The 20,731-nt window shown below is 37.2% G+C and overlaps 1 protein-coding gene across 2 annotated transcripts in view; it reads left to right on the top strand.

Moving 5' to 3' along the window:
• The window catches only part of LOC100891446 (BICD family-like cargo adapter 1), a 43,286-nt gene extending 22,565 nt beyond the window's left edge, over window positions 1-20,721 (top strand). For both annotated transcript variants that reach the window (XM_030991965.1, XM_030991966.1), the window contains exons 4-7: window positions 4,886-5,110; window positions 18,719-18,838; window positions 19,200-19,346; window positions 20,109-20,721. In XM_030991965.1, the coding sequence (XP_030847825.1) occupies window positions 4,886-5,110; window positions 18,719-18,838; window positions 19,200-19,346; window positions 20,109-20,696 (1,080 nt within the window). In that variant the 3' untranslated portion in view covers window positions 20,697-20,721. The remainder of the gene's footprint in view (window positions 1-4,885; window positions 5,111-18,718; window positions 18,839-19,199; window positions 19,347-20,108) is intronic.
• Window positions 20,722-20,731: the final 10 nt, after the last annotated feature.

The following is a 20,731-nucleotide window of genomic DNA, read 5'->3' on the forward strand; positions in this document are numbered from 1 at the left end:
GCGTTTATCGTCCCTTCACGGTTCAAAATAAAGGCCTTGTCTCTGCGCAGCTGCCGTGCCGTTTGACCCGGGAGGAAGACAGTTTCTCGGAGGTCAAATGGAGCGAGTACACACACATGCTTGTACAACAACATGACACAGCACATGGCGCGTGCTATTTTTTCTGAACCAGATAATAGCCAGGGAAGGTGTACAGGTGTATGTGGGGTTCAAAACAGCTTTGCGTTTATCATCCGTCTGTATGTCACATTCAAAATGCACTTTTGTCGGCGTTACAATTTATGCCCATATCTAAAGACGTTTAAAAAAGGCTTTGCATTTATCACCTTAAAAATTTGCATGAAAGACGTTTGAAAACGCTGATTATAGGCAAACAAATTGACAATAAACACACCCCATGATGAGTTTCAGGGTCTTGGTAATGAACTGAATAGAGAGTCGGCAGACTAGTTTGTGTTATGGTAGACATGTTATTTATTAAACTATGACGGATACCGGATATTTGGATATTGCATATATCGTAACAACTACAACTGAGCCTTCCAAAGTTAACTTCTTCATGTTTACATGTTTTTTCATTTCATCTATCTTTAGGTGATAATTTCTCAATCTATTTCCACTTAGAGTTGATTCTATAATCTATATCTGCATAATTTTGTCCCTATGCACTCTGTGTTAGCCTTAGACAAGGCCTTGCAAAGCTGACACGTTGATTGGATTAATATGTCCCTGGGATGATGGGCATTCATGCAAAGAAGAGAGATCGAGAGGGTGAGAAAAAAAGCTGTCAAATCCTTGACTTCTGAATGCATTAACTTTGAGTGTCGATCGCTAGATATTTTGTTTGCCTTTATGATGTGCCCCTGAAACTCAAAATTGGCATTGGAAGCTCTTACTTGAGTTTTCTGTTCGTCTGTTTCGTATGTTACCCCAGTCATACAGGCCAGTTTTTTTAAAAAACAAAACACATATAGTTTGTTTACAGGAGCTCTTCTTTGGATTTACTGTGGTAATATTGTACTTTTCTTGCAGCAAACATTAAGTTTTCATATACCGGTAGTAGGGACAAAGAAAAGGGTTAATTAACACCTGCATCGAAGTATAAGAGTTAAGGGGTACAGAACATATGATATTGTTTTTTTTAACGAGTGCTCTTCCTTAGTGCTTTATGCTTTTTGGAGCTTTCCAAAGCCAAATGATTTGAATACAGTTAGATGTAATTTTATTAATATTTTATAGTAAGGTTGATGTACAGAGCTACATATTTTTGTACTGGATATAAGGTAAATATTATATTTAAGCTAGTTTAAAATAATGTTCATCCATTTTTGTTAGGGCTCTTTTACAGAATGTTTAAAGATCTTTTTAGAGGCAAATCACACTCTGCTCTCCTCTATTTATTTTTACCAACATGTTGGCCCACTGTAGATAATTTAAGAATTTTAGTAGACACCAAATAAATTGCCTATGGTAATTGGTTGTTCTGTTTTAAGCAGTTGGGAATGGGTGAGTTAAGTAGTCAGCAAGTTTCCTTATTTTTGATGAGATATGATTTCATAGAGGGCAAGAGTTGTATAAGAAGCAATATATTTCCACAAAGTACTGCCTGTCTACCTTTTCCTTTGGAGCCCTCGCTTGTCCTTGTATCATTTTACCTGCTTGCTTGGAGCATGGTGTAGGGTCCATGCTCCATGCAAGCAAAGTAGGTTCTTCAATTTTCCATATATACACAACACAGCATTACATGTACCATTGCATAGGTAATTGTACACATAGTATTGATTTTTCATGTCTGCTTTTGTTCAGACCAGATGTCAAAAGTATTTTAATTGATCAGAGCCATTGTGTGGCAGCCTAAACTATAGAGCCTTAAATAAACACTGCACCTCGTGCATATATAAAGGGCTGCCAACTAGACAATGAAATAATTGTCATTTGACAAATAGAACAAAATTTTGTTTTCTCTGTATATCTAGTTAAAAAAAGAGTAAATCAAATGAGGAGGAAGTTGTTTCAATTTTGTTCTCCCGTCATTTTAAAATTGGTTGGATTGTCCTGCATCATTTTTGAAAAGGTGAATTGTATTTCTTTCTGGTCGTAAGGAGACAAAATGAATGCCTAATCCCAAAATCCCAAAGGAACATTAAGGGCTAATCCTAATCCATTTGTCATGTTCACAAAGTTTATGCATTTTATTTCATTCTCATTGACACAGCAGTGGCTATTTATTCAAAGTGGCTTTCTTACAAGTCCTAGAGATAAAGGGGGCATCTATATACAACGGCTACTTTTAAGTCAAACTATCCAGTTAAGACATTTTATGCCTTTCAACCTATTCCTACTGGCACATCAGTGACTTTTTTCATTCAATGTGGTTTCATAAGAATTTCGGCAACAAGGTGTTATGAGCCTCCACCCCACTTCTGCTTGTTTTCCTGCTGGCACGGAACTTATTGAGTTTGAGTTTCCACAGATTTCCCTAGCTTGATCGAATCACAGGAAGCTGTTGGCTTCAATTACATCCAGGTTATGTCCAGCAGGCCGGGTTGGTTTGTAATCAATACAGTCGTCATTGCGAAACCTTTCGACAATAGGAGCTGAAGTACACTTCCTTTTCATACTTTCTTTCAGTGTCTTTGACAGAAATCTGGTATTTAGTTGTAAAATATAGTTGTAAATATTGACTCATTTATTATGAGTCATTTCTACATTTGCTCTTTGATGCCTATACACATATTTCAGGCATTGCTTTTTAATGTCAAGAGTAAAATTATGGTTTGTAAAAGTGAGACATTTTAAAACTAATTAGGATAATTTCTGAATCACAAATTATCCCTGTTCTATATTCATGATAACACAAAGCAGGTGTGAATTAGTTTTATGACATGCAAAACACACACACACACCCATCCACATAACTGCACACCCACACACCCATCCACATAACTGCACACCTACACACCCACCCACACTCATACCCATCTGTACACACACACTCATACCCATCTGTACACCCACACTCACACGCTCATGCACCCCACATGCACCTTATTGATGAAGTAAAATACATATTATTTGCTTAGTTAAAGTGATATTGAAATACATTTGATTCATATGTTATGTTTGAGTCTTTAAGCTGCAGGCTTAATCCATAAAAGCAATTTATTGATACCATAAGTATACCAAGAACTAGTTTTGAATTGAGGTTTGGTTTGAGTCACTGAAGTTGTGTGTACAGAATTTAGAATCTGGAGTACAGAGTTTTGTCATAGAATGAGTATTTTTAGTCATTATATTTACTAAGGGAGTACCCTCGTCTCTAGGGCATCCCATAATCAATATAATCAGTATTGTCTGACCTGTAATAAACCCCATGACACAATATAACTATGGAATAAAATGAATAAAACTGGCATTATTAAATTGAGGACCGGGTAAATTAAAATAAATTTGAGCGTTTTTGGAGTTTGGACTATATTTGGAGTAAAAGAGAGTTATTTTAAATAGGCTTTAAAATATATGAATGTAGATCAACAAAATAAAAGAAGAATATCTCTTTTACAACACTATAATACCTGTAGGCCTGTTTGAACACGTTTCTCCACAAGGTCATTCAATATATTATTATCTAATTAAGTTCAAGTAAAGTTCAACATAATTGTCTAATGCAATACTCTATCTGTGTTGACATTTATCAAATTATGACAGACTCATGATGATACATTTGAGCTTTTATGCATGCCTTGAAGTTGATGTTAAATGTGTATGTTGCGTGCGAACGAATGGCCTTGAGTATTGATTCCGCGTTGCATGAAATTGGTCCATACCTTCTAATAGTCAACTTAGTTCCACCTGCGTGACTGGCGTGGCAGAAAAGTGTGCCGGCGATGGAGGTGAAAGTTGAGAACGAGCGAGGGAGTTGAGAATGAGGGAACGAGAATGCGAGGACGTGATCGTTCCAGGACAGATGCTTCGTCTGTTAAATTATGAATAATTTTTAGGTGGCACAATGGGTTTGGTATTGATCAGGGATATATAGTTCGAGCTAGGTCATCAGATAGTGTGCGGACGTAAACATGCCAATGTAGGGAGAGGAGCAGACAGAGTGAGAAAAAGAGGGAGAGAGAGAGAGAAAGAGATAGAGGGGGAGGGAGGGAGGGAGGGAGGGAGGGGTGGATGGATGGATAGATAGAGATAGAGATAGAGATAGAGATAGAGATAGAGATAGAGATAGAGAGGGATAGAGGGAGAGGGAGCATTATAAAAGAGAGATATCAGTAAATTAGAAAATGTGTAAATTATGGATAATTTTTATCAGAAATAAGGGGGAGGGGCAGGGCATTTAGGCATGAGCTGATCTAAGGAAGAAAAGCCAGAAAGTACATATTTCACAAACTGTACATGGTGCAGATATAATAAAAAAAGGATACTGTAGAGACAATGATTTGGGTTATTCGGTGAAGAATATTTGAAAATATAGGGAATATATACAATTAAATTTTTGGTGATGTTCTTAATTCCTGATATTGAATACAAATGATTAGATTTGCATTTTATTGTATGCAGGGTGGATGTAAAAGCTACATTGGCTGGTGATAAATAATGGTCACACTGCATGTACTGAAGAATAGGATTTTACTTGGTAACTTATGGCTCTTGATTTAAAGTGAAATTGTTTTGTTTGGTTGTATATTACACATTACAATTAATGTTTAGATATAATTGTACAGTATCTCTTTTCTCATTAATTTGGACCTTTTGCAGTCATCAGGGGTAAAAGCACTGCCAACACCTGTTTTCTTTTTTCTGCTATAAATAAATTTTTGTACATGTAAAGTTAAATAATACATTTGCAATAATTGTTTTATTCTCCCCTCTCCTGCAGGCCCTGGAGCAGGAGAGGCACGAGCTCCGCATGAAGCTGGAGACGGCCCACACCGAGAAGGAGAACATGTCCTATGACCTCCGCATGGAGGTGGAGTCTCTACGGAAGGAGGTCGCCCATCGGAGCGAGGCCCTCAAGGTTGCCAATAGCAACAAGCAGGGCATCATCGGAGAGCTGATGGAGCAGACCGATCAGAACATGAAACTAGCCAATCAGCTTCATGAGGTAGGTCATTTCAGGGTCAAAGGTTGTTTCTTATGACCTCCACATGATGAGTTTAAACAGCCTAAAAGGGTCGAAGCTAAGAGGTGCCTGTGCCTCAATTGTAGTCTGGACCTCCCAAATTTCAAAATTCTAACTAAGGGGGCTCGTGTGCACAAACAGACCTACAAATAATCTCAGTCAGGACCCACTTTTACTAAAGAAAAGTCAGTCTGGAGCCTGGCAAGTTACAAATGATGAGTTTTAAAGGTCATGTTTATACGAGCTCCAAATAAAAAGTTTAATCTTGTACATTTATCTGTAGACGCCATTCTCCTTGATATCATATTTTGATATGCAGGAGTAACAATGGGGCTTATATACTGGTATGCCGGTCTAATGTTGGATTTTTTTTGTACAAAGCGTTTTTGCATCTCTCTGTTTTGAAGTAAAAACTGTCACTTCTTTTCATCATTGTAGTATTCTGGAATTTGTTGTACAAAGCGTTTGTTCATCTCACTGTTCTGTCACTCCTCTCCATATTAGACCTTTTTGCATTCTCTATGATTTTTCATTTCTGCTTTCTGCTTTTCCCTTTCTGCTTGATACCTATTTCCTAATCTAATTTCTGCGTTAAACTATCAGATCTCAGTGAGATATTGTTCTTTCTTGCTCTCCCCCTCTCCCCCTTTCTCTCTCTCTCTCTTCTCCTTAACACATTTCTTATTCATCTTTGCTTTTCTGCAGTATATACTCGTTCCCTCTCATCTGCCGTTTGTCTCTTTCCCCCTCAATCTTCTCTCTCACTCTTGAGACTCTTCCATCTCTCTCTGTGAACAATGTGTTCTTCCTCCCAAAGTTGATGATTTTCCACCGCTCTCTGTATTCATCAGCTTTCCTTGAAATTTCCTGCCTGGGGCCCATTCTTGTTCAGGTGCATGTACTTAGATGATAATGACAAGATGCATTCTTGTTGAAGTGTATGTGATATCCTTCTCTATAATACTTCTTTCTCTCCTGTAATATCGTTTTGTAGAGTGCAATTATTTTGGTTCTTCGGATTTATCTTTTAAGTTAAGAATTTGTCACCTGGTATTCCGAGTAAATTTGATAGTATGATAGTATCCCTCATTTGCAAGCGATATTTTTGTGGATTGTGAATTTTAAAACATTTGAAACAAGCAAACTTAATGGAACCCCCGCATTTATACGCTCTTTTTTCTTAGTGAAATTTACAGTGTAAAACATCTATTAAAAAAAGCTAATTAGATATCATCCCACGTTTACACATCCTTAGAGAATTGTACAATTTAGAATATTAAAAAAAGCAAATGTAATGTAATCCCCCATTTATCATACTGCAGTCTTGTAAATGAGGTTTTTTAGAATATGTAATTTTATCTAGAATCAGATGGGCATATCTTGAAATGGTACACCAAATAACATCTTTCTTCATTCTCACAATTTAATTCTCCAGATGAGTGGGATTATATGTCAACAGACTAGGGTCAAACCAAGTGCATACCCCTTTCACATTTTATAAAATAAAGATGAGAGTGCTTGGACAAACACAATTTTGCTAGTAATAGTTTTGGCAATAAGTAACACAGGGTACTGTATAACACATTTTTACACATGCTCATTCTTACTCATTTGTAGATTTGTCTCCTTAAAATAATTCACAAAATAAAAACAAATCAAATGCAACACACTATACACAACTAAATGCAGTGTTTTGACCAAGTAAAGCATGGAAACGTTTCACAAGAGCAATGTTGCATCCACATTTTCATACACTTTGTTCAGATTTTGAATGGGAAAACCGGTCTCACGCAAGAAAAATTAGAAAGAGAATGTTCTGAATGTGAAGTGAATCCATGCATGCTACCGGAGCTGTCTACTTTGTTCTTATTGCAAGAGCATTAATTCTCTGAAGTGTGCAGTGGCGGTCTTATTTACCGAATCGTGAATCGTGTCGGTGGGATGGGGTTATTCTTGCTTGCTCTGTCATGCTTCATTAACCGTCATCTGTTTGACAAGCGAGAGAGTGAGAGAGGGAGGAAGGGAGAGAGGGAGAGAGAGAGAGCGATAGAGAGAAAGATCGGGGAGTCTGGGAGAGGAGGAACGTGAGAAACTATTCCAGGGAGGATACAGAGAGTACGATTTATTAACCTTGACTTTACGACTGAGGCGTAGGAGCTGTTTCACGGTACGGCGGTCACCTTCCCGCAGCCTCTCTTTATTTTTCGGAACTCAGGAGGCCAGTTTGTATCCCATTTTGTACTTTATCAGGTGATGCGAGTGTTATTTATTTGCTTCGATTTCAGGATGATTTGAATGAGGAGGCTGATGATTCACATATGATTATTTCAGAGTACATACATGTAGGCGCATTGAGGAATAAAGTGCAAGTAGTTGACATATATGAAATCAAAATGCAAGCAGTAGATAAGAGGAAGGGGGAGAGAGTGACCGTGAGTCCATGATTGCAGGACAAAGGGGAGGAAATAAAGGAATAAGCAGGGCACACAAACTCAGGAAGGGGATTGTTTAGAGAGGGATGGAGGGGTAAAAAGGGAGGGAGAGAGAGAGGGCGAGAGAGGGAGGGGATAGAGAAATATAGAAAGAAGAACTTCAGGGGAGGGGAGGAGGAGAGGGGAGACAAGGTGAGAGAGAGAGTAAAGGAGATAGGTGAAGAGAAAGGGGGAGAAGGTGAGAAAAAAAAGCAGGGTTTAAGAGCGAGCATGAAAGGAAAGAGAGAGAGAGAGAGAGAGAGAGAGACATACAGAGAAAGGGATGGAGAGAGAGAGATAGAGATAGAGAGGGAGGGGATAGAGAAATAAATAAAGAAGAATACGGAAGGGGTGGGGAAGAGAGGGGAAGAGAAGGTGAGAGATAGAAAAAGGAGATAATGTAGGTGGAGAGAATGGGGAGAAGGTGTCAAAGGAATAGCAGGATAAAAGAGCGAGCTTGCAAGGAGAGAGAGAGAGAGAGAGAGAGAGAGAGGGAGAGAAAAAGAGATGAGAATTGGATGAAAGAGAAAGAGCTCTCAAAGGAGAAGAAAGAGAAGGAATTGAGCAGAGGAGGTTTGAGGGAGGTCAATAATATGCAACAGGTTGTGTGTGTGTACATGTATGCACATCATCTTCTTAAGATATGAAAACACCCAGTGTACAATTCTAATGCACATAACACCAGGTGTAATAGGCATTTATATAGGTTTATGCGTAGGCTACTGTGCAGTACTCCATGTACACATGTATGCACTTTACAAGTATTGATTTGATTACTACAAGGACATATTTATTAGGCTTTATTTGATTTCATTATACTTTATTGTTTCAAGGTTTTCTTCTATATTGGAGATGAATACAGACAAAAAAAACATAAATTTGGTGAATTTCATCTCCAGTGAACTTTACCCCACATATAGATATGATGCAATATAAAAATATAAAAAATGAAATAAAATAAGGAAAAAGCAAACAAAGGTGTTAACATTTATAGATCAGCAGTCTGCTTTTAAGGAATAAGAAGATAATATCAAAGTATTCACTATTTAGTTGTTTATTCTTTCATAAATTGTGCACACAGCTCAGGCGGACAATCAGTAAGTTCATCAATAAGTCAGCAGACAATTCTAAAACTTAAACCAGTCAGCCATTTAACACCCACTTTATTAACATATGCAACACTTGTTTTACTTACATATACTTCACATCCGATTCACTTATTTGTATTGCCCCCAAACCGTGTAATATTCTATCAGAGCATCATTTTTTTCTACAAACATTAGATGCCAAAATTGGATGCCATATCAAACATTTTGTTCTGCTCCGATGATATAGTTTGTAATAGGTAGTTTTGTCTAGGTATACAATACCACCTTACATTCTGTCTTTCATTTGTATTTCCAAATTTCCATGTACATTCCTATAGCCATGTTAATTTTGTAAGTGTTCTTCATTTAACTGGTGTATGTTAATTATGTAACTCAGAAACAATATATAGTTAAGCACCGTATCGATGTAAATAATTATTATTATTATCGTTATTTTTTTTAACTATTAAGATTTTAAAAAAAATATTCTTCTTAAATGCCTGTCTGTACTAGTTTGGTCAGGAGGGATTAGACCACCCAGGGTGGTCACTGGCAGATGGCCATCTCATGAACTCAGCTCTCAATTAACATATTAAGAAGAGGACCAATAGGGGACCAATGGTCACAGATTAGGCATTGTTACAGAGGGAGCAAATAGCTACAAGTAGTATAGTGGGGCTTTAAAATCATTATTATTATTATTTTTTAATAACAATTCTTTTAAAAATCATTATTGTTATTATTATTTGTGAGTTCATGCATACAATAGGTCTATAGATACTTAACCCTTTAACTCCTGATTGCTCTCTCCCGGTTTCCGTCTTTAATGGGTGAAAAGAGATTCAAAATCTTTGGGAATATGTTATAATAAGCTAGACAAACATGAGAAATTGAAGGAGGAAAAAAACAGACATAAAAAAAACAATGTTTATGATGAACTTCTCGAAGCTGTCGGCCACAAATTACGCAAAGTCATATGAAACCTGGTATGCTTGTGGACAATTCAATTTACATTTACAGTGTACATCCTTGAAACATAATACTGTTCCCCCGTGGCTAAATGGGATGTCCCGGTTGTGCCTTGCATGCAATTAGAGATTGGATTACACCAATCTCACCTGAGGCATATTTCAGGGGTCCATGTCGTGTTTGTACATGAGGGTGAAAAATATTAGATTATTTTTGTTTTGCTCTGGGTTGTTTGTGCTGTAGGCCTATGCAATAAGGATGTTATTCACTCATTTTTACATGGTATAAAATGAAAGATTTACAAAAATAGATGCAACAAAGTGAAATAGAATCTGGAATTAAGTACAGTAGTTGCTTGAGAAAAATAGAAGTTCAGATTTATTTTAATCCACTTTATTTACCGAGATGATATGTACTGTACAGTGTATATGTACATGAATATGTTAAAGATAAAGACCACTTATGGTCATGCAATTTGCATTGTGAAAGAAACGTTGTGAAATCGATCAAAATAGGTTGATCATCTAGCATAGATGTACTGCAATTAGGTTCTAAAATCATCAAAATGATAAGAAATTTGGCCCAGTCTTCATAAAGTTACAAGCACTGTACACAGAAAGATGTATATGGGATATAAAGTAGTAGGCAGTTTCCCGGCAAAATTTTTATCATCATGTATTATTCAAAACGTATTCTTTCATATGATTGGTAATAAGAGCTTCCATTTCATTTTTTTAAATTGGGGCGTTTCCAATACTGGTCTTTACCTTTAAAGACATACATGTTATATGTATTGCACATTATTTATTATTTTTTTATGACACAGCTCACATACAGCTTTTTATGTAAGCAAACCCGATATACCCTAAATGGTTTAATAGAGTCCAAAGTGTGTGTGCTCATTATGAATTCTGCAATGTTTGCAAAAGATTATTGGCTCAGACATAAAGATTAGGACCAACTACTGTGCAAAAACAAAGTGCAATTTAAATGTTTTCTAAAAGTTGTTTGTGTTGAAAAGATGATACGTGCCTGGAATTATTCCACATAATTGTATTCTACATAGTTAGGAATATGTGCGATTGTGTAAAAAAAGATGCTTTTATTTACAGTATTTCTGAAGTATGTCATTTTAATTTGGTGTGGGTTTGGGGTAACTATGCTTCCAAATATAACAGTTCACCAAGAAATTGATGTATATGGCCGACATCCTGTTTTTGCACTGCCTGTACATATATAGTTCCATATGGCAACTGTTTCCCCCTTTAGTTTGGGGGTTAATCTTTGAGACGAATTGAACATATTTTTTCTTTATTCGTAAGATGGAATGGGGGTGCTCAATTCATTTTCTGTCAATTCAGGTATTGCTTCCTTCCGGCGTTGAATCCTCTCCAAATTACAGTGGGATCCGGCCACTCAAATTGTAGTTGAATAACTATTTTAAGAGTGGATTCCAATTCATTTGAGAGTTTTTTTCCACTCAAAACGAAGTGGTCCCTAAATAGACTCCCCCAAAATTGGATTTCCACACTTGTAAATTTGTATAATGTCTTGTTTAATAATGATTTTTTTTAAATCTAGGGATCATAAATGTCCCATTAGATTACGCTTCCTTTCTCAACATTTATCACAATAACTATGGATATATAAAGGTACACCGCTTGTATATATATATATATATATATATATATATATAGGCTGCTTAGATGCGGTAGGTTAACTGGTTTATAAAGTTATATATTTTATCACATGGTACGCCCCCTCCCTGCTCTCAACATATCGTATACTCCCAAAGTACAACATATGTTCTCAAGCCATAGTCTGTAGGTCAAACTTGCATCTCGGCCTTCACGTATGTACAGTATGTTGTTTAATATGGATCCTTTGTTGCATGGTCGATGCGATATGAAAACATAAGAAACGCCAACCATGTTTTAATTCTCCAATACCTCTGATTGGTAGACGACAGCCAGCCATGTGATCGATGGTGTAGTAGCGTTGAGCCGCTGTAAAGGAACACACTTCAGACCATGGACCAACACTCTTACAATGCTGACTGGCCAAAGTTGATTCAAAGCCTGTCTGCACTGATGCAATTCACACCGTCAAGTGGCCGTTTGGCAAATTGCCAGGTTCTTTTGTTTTTCAAGCGTTCGCAATTGCAACAGGCTCGCTAAACGCATGACTGGCGCCATCAGGCTGAGTCGATGTGTATAGTGTTTGATTTAATCTATCCATGTGAAAGGGCTCTTAGTCAATATTAGTGGATGCAGCATGTTCAAAATTATCTGTCAATCATTGTATTTAATGCAAAGGGGGTGTTCACATTGAAGCCATAAATTTGATATAGACTTACCTATAAATGTAAAGGCCTTTAGGTATACAGGTAAATGACGAGAAATAAAAACGGATGTTAGTACTACCTGACGTCCTGTTGACGAAGAGCAGCTTGTTTTAAAAGTAGGATGCTCAAAGTGAGCTAATGATTGCTAAGTTGTTTTAATAGGGTTCATGCATTAATGCATTAGTATCAATCAATAGTTATTTAGTATGAAAGTGAGAATGCTGGAGGAAGGTCGCCCTGAGCCCCCCTCATCTGCAGGCCACCATTATGATGTCATAGCAGGAAGGATGTTAGCTGTATTGAAAAGTGCTATTAATTAGAGTCCTTCTGGTTCCTAATTCTATGGAAACCAAGTAGAATCATAGAGAATTATGAGAACAAAAATTTGTGTTAATGGGCACATGCCTAGTATAATCTATAGCTTGATATTCCATTAACGCTGATGCAGATATGGTCAGTGTGGTATTTTATTTTGCCAAGTCATGCTTTTCTCACATACACTGTTTGCCCAGTTATATTTGCTCCTCCGACCCTCTGTGTTTTTTCCCACTGGCACTGATCCAAAGAGAATATCCTGGGAAAAATGATGAACAGTGTATTGACAGTTTTCACCATGCTTTGCTCTTAATTTATAAGATTATTACAAAATTATTACTTGATTTATATCTGACCAGACTAAGATTGACTTAAAGTTGGACTTAAATATGGCAGGTCGTTCATGCCACTGTTTGCTCTCACCATTTACTGACATTGGTCTTTCAAGGGACGTACTAATCGTGGTCACGAATCTACACAGTTTACATTTTTTGATAATTCGTTATTAAAGGAAAAAATATTATCTGAAGATCATAATGGTGAGAGCGAACAAAGGCATGAATGGCCTGCCACAGTTAAATCCAACTTAAAGTTAAGTCCAACTAAAATCTTAGTCTTTTTGAAACACTCCCCAGGGGCTATATTCTGAAAATCATGTTATCTTTTTTGTTAGGGATGATGATGTTTAAAATTGTCAGAACAAATTGAAATTGCGCTGAAATATCACTTACTATTGGTGTCTGCGTAGATGTCTCTTAATTTCATGTGAATGTAGCCTGCTCTGCGCAGACATTAACTAATGACTTGTCTTAAGTTTTGATTTTTTAGGACAATTCTTCTCCTTCTCCTTCTAGTAATCTTCAAAGGGCTATATCGCTATACAGCCTTATTTCATAAAGGTGCGATAAAGATTGCCCTAACAAATTGAGGAACAGCGTAACAGATCTAAGAAAACATGTTGCAAAAATTGCAAAGATAGGGAGGATTAATGAGAGCTAATCAACAACATGATAGAACTGTATAATAAATGAGTTTCAAATCTCACTTGCTGATAACAGCATTTAAAAATGAGATGGCAAATTTGCCTCAATCTGGCAAATCTGCATATTCTTGACAAATTATTATATATTGAGGGGAAGATGCCATGCACTGTACCAGAAGCATACTCGCCCTATCATATGGGCATTGTCATGGCAACTGCCCTTTGCATCCTGTTGTGTACTATACCGATAATACATTACTGACTGCACTATTAAAAATAGCCAGCTGTAATGATGGCGTTAAAGTGTAGAGATAAGAGATTCACGTATGATGTATTTTGATAACAAGATGCATGCCTGGTGTTGAGTCTATTGTGATGAACATGTAGTAAGTTAATTAGGAACCTAATCTTATTTGCTTCTTGAAAATGATGATCTGATGATAGTAATTTATTTGATATTCTTCGTACTTTCACACCTACTTTTTTCTTTTTTCTACGTAAAAAATTTTGGGCGGAGAATAATAACACTCTTCTCTTTAAAAAAAATCCTTTTAAAAGTCATTTATATGGTTTCAGTAAGTTTATTTCTTTCATTTGCCAATTTAAGTTATAATTCTTGTCAGTTTTACTGCTAATACTTCTTTAAAGAAAAGGTCGAGTTCTGGGAAGAGGTGAAAAATAATTTGTGAGCGTTACTCATTCTTATTATGCAAGTGTGGAAGAACATCAGATAAGACATGTTCCCTGAAAAGCATGGCTCTTCAAATGCCTTCATATATTCTAAATATGTCATGTAACATCGTAAAAATCCAGGGTAAGATTTTTACACCCCGTGTTCGTGTAGTCCCATAGACATCTTTCTGTGTACAGTGTTTGTAACTTTACCAAGACTTGGCCAAATTTCTTATCATTTTGATGATTCCAGAACCTTGCAATACACACAAATTCTTATATGCTAGATGATCAACCTTTTCTGGTCGGTTCCACACCGTTTCTTTCATAATGCAAACGCATGACCTGAACTCAACTTCATCTTTAATAGTATGTAAACATACACTTTCATTTACATGTGTAATGTAAATGTATCAGTATACAAAGAAGTGCTGTGTGTAATAAATCAATATAGGACCCTTTTTTCAAAGCATTTCGCTGAATGTTGTCTGGAAGAATGACCATGAAGTACAAAAATGAAAGGGAAATTTGTTGACATTAAGTATTATAACCTTCTGTACATGTCTGTCTGTCTATCAGCGGGCTTGTTTGTCTGTTCGTCTGTCTGAGTCTGAACCTTCTAATATAATATCTGTCTGGATGTTAATGATATTATAGTCTCCTCAGGGCGTGTTTATGCTTCGCTTTTTCTGGCCAGAATCAGGCATCTGTTACGCCTTTAGTTTAAAACACGGTTGCGTCCATGCTCACTTTTGTAGAATCACCGAAAATCGCCGATCGTAAACTCACAAAAAGATGCGTTTACAATTTGTAAACGAGTTTAAATGGGGTCAACGCACTGACCTCTAGTGGGTCTACGTAGCATGCACATGCAGTGAAGGTTTGCGAATCCAGCTGGAAGACCAATTAAGGCCACACAGGGAGAATTGCCTGGAGGAGCCTGAGAAGTGAGCATAAACAGTACACCGTGGAACTGCGATTACGATGAGCGTTTACGATGAGCGTTTACGATGAGCGTTACAAATCGCTCATTCTGCCTTCAAAATTTAAGCTTAAACGCACCCTTATTCGCTTGGGAGATCGCCTTGCTTTTACGTCTGTTTCTATGCAGATTGATTGCCATTGATTATGATTTTTTGAAGACCTTGCGTTGAGAGAAAATGAATGAATGGTGGTTGGTGGCGGGGGGGGGGGGGGGGGGGGGGGGGGGGGTGGCGAGGGGAGAGAGATTGTGCAAACAGAGCCACGTGTGACATCATGCTAAGATTTCCTTTTATCGTTTGGTGGACTTAAGTGTTCTTACGTTAGACACTAGGATAAGAGAGAGAGAGAGAGAGAGAGAGAGAGAGAGAGAGAGAGAGAAAGAAACAAAGAGAGGTTGAGGGGGGGGGGGGTGGGAGGGGAGGGATAAGTCATAGTGACTGGGTAACAGATGGGGAGCAAAGAGGGAGAAATGGTCTAATAACAGGGCATGGGAGAAACAAATATTGTAGTGAGATAAGAAAGAAAGAAAGAAAGAGGCAGCAAAATAGTGGATTATAAATTGACAAAGAGAGGGAGAGCAAAGAAAAAAGAGCGGCAAGCTATTATTTTCTTCCGTTCATGTGTACCCACATGTACATTGTATGTATGCACTTCCAGTACTTTACTTTTTATTTGCATAGGAAAGACAGAAAAAAAAAAAAAATTCAGTCTTTGGCTATGAATACAAATATTGGAAAAGCTGAATGTGTAAACATGTAAATCACAATCATTGTGCTTTTGCTTAGATGTGTATGTTGAAAAATGTGAAAAATGTGAAAGTGTGCATAGATTGTTTGTCCACGATAGAAAATTACTTGTATTCACAGTCGCGTATAATCACATACAATCTAGGTGACAACTATCATTTTTGTTAGTTTGAATTGAAACTAAATCTGGGTTTTTCTTCACTTGAAAAAAAAAGCAAATTTAGTCAAGTATCCAGCAGTGCAGTGTCACTTCCCTAGTCAAAATAAGATGTGAAAAAAAAGCACAGAATATATATATTTTGTTGTTGCTATTTTAAACTCTGAATATATTTTTTGTCTATCATCTGTTCTAAATCGAATTTTCTATGAAATGTCAAAAGAATATATAGATTAAATAGCCATAGATAGCCAAAGATATATATTTTTCACCTGTGAAAAAAATGCCTAGGGTTAATTTCAGGGTTTTAAAGATTAATTTGAGGTAAAAACAATGGAAGTCAAAGAAGGCCAAAAATGACTGAATCATTTAACCTCGACTTAACAAATGAACTTCTAATTGTATACTCCATGGCCCGGGTTTACCCTCTACTTGCCTTAGCACTCTATTGCGAAACAAAACAGATATCCCACATATTTAATGGAAATGATGTCATTGATATCAAAATACTATTCTAGGTAAGATAGGGCAGGGTCTCTTTTCCATACAGTCGTCAGTCGTAATTATCTGATGGATGCAAGCTATCGTCCTGACATTGACGACGTAATTATGTTGATGGTGGCAACAGTATGAATTAAAAGGTTTGCGTGCTGCCTTCATGCTTTTTCAAGGTGAGAAAAAGATGGAGGGATGAACTGCAAATTGACGGCACCGACTGGCTCGAAAGCATTCACATCTATCATTTACAGCACAGGGTATTGAAGCCATGAACACACGTTTGGGTTTTTCCCCAGAAATAGTTGAATTGTGACTGCAGGCACTTACATATGTAATTACCTGGTTGAAAAAAGTCAGATGCAAAGCAATTGTAATTGTTTCTGTAAGAGAGACTGTACTTGTTGCCATACCAAAAATAGGATTGAACCGTTTATCAGCAGAATTAGTTCACAATCAACATCAAGGATGGTTTGGTGATATAAGAAATAGGACTACGTAAAAGTAGAATTACTGTAATGACTTTATATTAAGAAGCGGATGTCAAACATTTAGTTGGAGTGCCCACTGATAAGAAATTGATGAAGTACAAAATGTAGTAGGGTCCAAGCAAACAGATTAATTTTATTTATATAATTTTTTTATGGGGGAGCCGGAGGGGGTGAAGTTAATAGCCCATAGCCATAGGATTCAGAAGACTTAATTAATAAAGAGTGTGATCAATATAATTTAAGATGTTTGTTATTTAGAATTTATTTTTTATTTAGAATTTCCTTAGTTTTCAAAGGCAAAAGTTAAAGTTTATTATCCAAACAAAAAGTACATCAATATACCAATCAAATTAATGTTTAACATTGAAAGGATAAATGGGACCAGAAAATAGCATTTACTGCTAATCGTGTCTGGTACCACTAATACACAAAAGTATAACATGAGCACATGAGAAGGCAATATTCCTGGGATAATTGTTGCATGTCAGTATACCTTTTCTTTTTAAAAACACATCTCTTATCAGATGGTAATAGAGCTATCAAACAAATGTAGATCAAGTACACTGCGTGAGAAGTACCTTATAAAATGAAAATAACAAACTCTTGAGACCTTTTTTGCCATTGAATCTACTTTCAAGCTAGAAGATATCCCTAGAAAATAGGCAGATCTTTCAATTCAGAATAAGACGCTCAAGGTAAACTGAAATATAATGATTTCTGTGATTGACACGGGGGAAAGAAGGCATGAGCCGGTGAACAAAGAAACATGAGCTGAATAGATGACAAATTTCTGTTATAAAAACACCAACCCCAAAGGTCTCGTCTACTGCATTCAAGCTGACCCATTTTCCCCTCCATACACCAATTCTACCCAATATCTGCTCATTAATGCTCGAGGCCGGTTTATTCAACGCCCGCCCGTGTGACGGAGTTACATAAATAGCAAGCATCGTTTTATGTTTCTTTTTCCTCGCTCAAATTGAGAGAACGTAGACATTCATGGATGTGCAGTTTACCGCAAACAGTGCTTTTATCATCATTTCATATTTTTCTTATAAATTTTTTTCTTGAAATAATGAAGAGAAAACATTTTATTTTAAAGAAAGGTATGAAATTATGGTTACTATTTATGCACCCCCAAAACAAGGGCATCATGTATTAATGGATCTCCAACGGAAATGGTAATCTCTCTCCCTCTCTCTCTCTCTCTCCCTCTCCTCATCTCTCTCCTCTCTTTCCTCTTCATGTCTCTCCCTGTCTCTCTCTGTCTCAATCTCTCTTCCTCTTTCTCTCTTTTCATCAAAATCTCCCTTCCTGTATAATCACAATCTTTCTATTTTTCTTTCTCCCAGATGCAAATCAAATGTACATTACTTTCCATTTTCACTCTGTTATTATGTAATCCAGCCTATGTTGGATTCAATATGTCATTTGAATTAATTTGTAAGCATAATTTGCTTGTAATTTTAATTACACAAAAATTGAATCTAAATGCAATGTTAATGTTAAGAACGATTGGTTTTACATTTTCTATACAAAATTATATACAGTCATAAAAAAAAAAGAATTCCAAAGTGGGCACCACTTACAGTTACAGATATTTCATGTATGAAAACCCTCAATAAAATATGATTAATACTTGTCACATCAAAAAAATATCAATGGATCCCTTGTATTCTGTTCACCAGTTTTAACTTAATTGGCAAGAAATGCTCACAAATGAGCCAAGATTTAAATGTTAATGGTGATTCAATTAGTATGTGGCATGAAACTGTAGCGTACCTCAAACAGTCTCGAAAATTTGCGAACATTTTTGTGAATCTTACTTTCTGATTTGACAGTAGTGTTTTTTGTTCTTGTTCTTTTGTTTACGCAGACGACACGCGAACGAGATAACATCCATGATCGTCTGGGGATCGTCGAGAGGCAGAATGAAAGTATGTCCCTCTTCCATCTTGATTCGAGCCTTGGGAAGTCTGAGCAACTGAAAAGTGAGGTGAGTAACTAGGGCCCTGTTTCATAAAACTTGATATCAATAACAAGTTACAATTAAGCTACTGTTATAAGCTACTGAAATCCAGGCATCTGATTGGCTGAGAGCAAATTTGTCATAGAAATTTAGCAGTTGTTATAGATAACAAAAGAAGATACATGAATATGTGTCGGACTATTAATTTATGCAGTGACTGTTTTCGTTCCCACATGCCATATATAATTAATGTAGACGCAGACACAAACATAGACATACTTCTTATAAGTATGTGCTGTGAAAGACGAGAATATTGGGGGAGAGGTTGCCTTTATTTCTTGATTACTGTGCACACGTCAACATGAATTTTTCTGTATTTCTTGTTTAGGTTGGAGCTTTGAAGGATGAAAACAACAGGCTGGGGGAGAGGTTTGTTGTCGTGTCCAGTGAGAACATGACCATGATGTCAAAGGTCGAGGAGGCCAAGGAGAGGAACATGATGCTGGAGAAACAGGTCCTGGAGCTGGAACAGAGAGTAAGTTTAACCCCTTCTCTAGGGGGTCACATTCGCTTGAGGAATTGGCGAAGGCACCCTTGATTATTGTAAAGCCAGAAAGCAAATCGGTAAAGGCCTCGTTTGTGGTAAAAAAAACTTTCATGACTTGTAAAAAAAAGTGTTGTTTCATTTTTACTTGATACTAATAAACTGTTCCAAAGCTGGACCAGTTGCCAATTTCATGAACGTTTCTGGCTTCAATAGCTAGTATCAGAAAAATCCAGCTGAGATTGTAAGCCACAGGTATTATTTAGTATCATTCTGTCAGTGATTTATTAATTTTGCTGCAATCTGTATACAATTGCTCTCCTGGTAGACTTGTGAAAAATTTGTTTATTAAACTAATTTTTTTTATATTAACCCTCTTTCACATTGTAAAAATCAACAACATTAATTGGAATGTGAAGTGTAATAAAGTTCACAGTACAGAATGAAATTAATAAAGATTGTTGGTGGTCCTTTGCAGAATCGAGATGTACAACACATAAGTATGATATTTTAAGGATATCATGTTCATGCAGATGTAGTATGACAGTCAAACCTGTCTATAAAGACCACCCAAGGGAGAAAAGTGGTCTTTATAGGCAGGGGGTCTTTATGGACAGGTTCCTTTAGTACATGTTTCAATGAGAAACCATTTGTAAGGGGAACATAAAATGTGGTCTTTGTAAACAGGTGGCCTTTCTATACAGGGGGTCACTAAAATAGGTTTGACTGTACATTTATTTTTTTTCTTTACAGTTGCAATTCAGAGAGGCGGAGCTTAGAGACCTGAGCCGTCTGCATGAGGAGACCATGCAGGAGCTTGGAGCAGCTCGTTCCCGTGCCAACACACACTGCAGCAGCTCCCTCTACGATGAGCTAGAGACAGCCGAGCTCACAGGCTATGAGAGCTCGGAAGAAGACCTGGAGGTCGATGACAGGGCTGACGTGATGATGTCCAAGTTCCTTGGTAGTCGTGCCAGTTCTTTGACTAGAGAGTTGAGCCTCGCAGAGGAGTTGGCCCAGTCACTAGGGGCGTTGGAATCCTCCGGGAGGGGTCATTCCCCGGGGAATCAGGAGATGAGCTTAGCGGAAGAGATGAACGCAATAGACGTTGACCAGACTCCTCGGGACGAGAAGACCTTGCAAGAGTTTGTAGAAAGAGTTGATAGGGATAGTCTGACCGAAGGATTTGTCAAACAAAGTGGACGTTGTCAGGATGATGGGTCGGAGCATCAGAGCAAAAGCTTAGCTGATGAGCTGGCAGAAACTGTTGTTGATGGTAGACGGCATCCAGGGGCTTCAGTGGTCCTGGGACACCTCGACAAGAAGGGGCAAACACTTTAGCCAATGTTGTAGCACAGAGTGGAAATACCTTGAGC

Source organism: Strongylocentrotus purpuratus, unplaced genomic scaffold (genome assembly GCF_000002235.5).
Source record: "Strongylocentrotus purpuratus isolate Spur 01 unplaced genomic scaffold, Spur_5.0 spur5_scaffold_2, whole genome shotgun sequence".
Taxonomy (NCBI): Eukaryota; Metazoa; Echinodermata; class Echinoidea; order Camarodonta; family Strongylocentrotidae; genus Strongylocentrotus; species Strongylocentrotus purpuratus.